The 707-nt window shown below is 44.1% G+C and overlaps 1 protein-coding gene across 1 annotated transcript; it reads right to left on the bottom strand.

Moving 5' to 3' along the window:
- Positions 1-378: 378 nt before the first annotated feature.
- T265_16183 (hypothetical protein) lies at positions 379-573 on the bottom strand (the record flags this gene model as incomplete). The annotated part of the gene is made up of 1 exon (XM_009179733.1): positions 379-573. A coding segment is annotated over one exon (117 nt), but the record flags the coding sequence as incomplete, so codon positions are not given.
- Between the last annotated feature and the right edge of the window lie 134 nt (positions 574-707).

Below are 707 nucleotides of genomic sequence, written 5' to 3'. Positions count from 1 at the left end.
GATTTGGGGGGGGGGTGTAAGAAGACCAAGTTTCCGAAACTAACCAATCATGAAGTTGGTAGGAACTAATCTGTGACAAGTTGGAGCCTATTATTGAAAATAATATTAGGCGATTTAGTGGAGCGGTTTTCCGAAACCCCTGTTCCAAACATGCAATACCCTCGGGCAAAAGTGGAACAAGCGATCCGGAAAAGCACAATTTGTTGGAAAAAACATCTTGTTTGCTGCTTGAATAAAGGTCGTAAAGCCAATGAGTGCATTTATTCGGATGACTCAGCTGGTTAGAAACCCACTCGCTCAAATAAAACCAAGCTTTTATCGGTAAAGTCAGCCTTCATTTTGCTAGTGAGTTCTCATCAAGTAAATACACTGCTTACCTCATCTGTTGTGGTCCCGGTATGGTCTTCAATCATTGACATCGAACACGCGGGTGGTATCCACATCCGGTTACCGTGGATGTCAGCTCCTTCCAAATCTTCAATACAGCTGACTGCCATTCGTCCGGGCACACCATTGCCAGCGCCGACGACGGCCGGCGTCTTGAGGCCAGGTTTGAGGTTTGACTTTAGTTTACTGAATTGTATGGAATAATTGGAAGATATCCATGTTGTGGTGGAATTAATCCAATCCGTTGAAAAAGCCTTGCGGAATGTCTCATACATTAGATTCCCGTACTCATTAGAGGTCTTACTTTGTGGCCTAGAATA

The sequence above is a fragment of the Opisthorchis viverrini genome, assembly GCF_000715545.1.
Source record: "Opisthorchis viverrini unplaced genomic scaffold opera_v5_6802, whole genome shotgun sequence".
Lineage (NCBI taxonomy): Eukaryota > Metazoa > Platyhelminthes > Trematoda > Opisthorchiida > Opisthorchiidae > Opisthorchis > Opisthorchis viverrini.
Note: the sequence above shows the minus strand (reverse complement) of the source record. Positions and strands in the feature narration are given on the sequence as shown.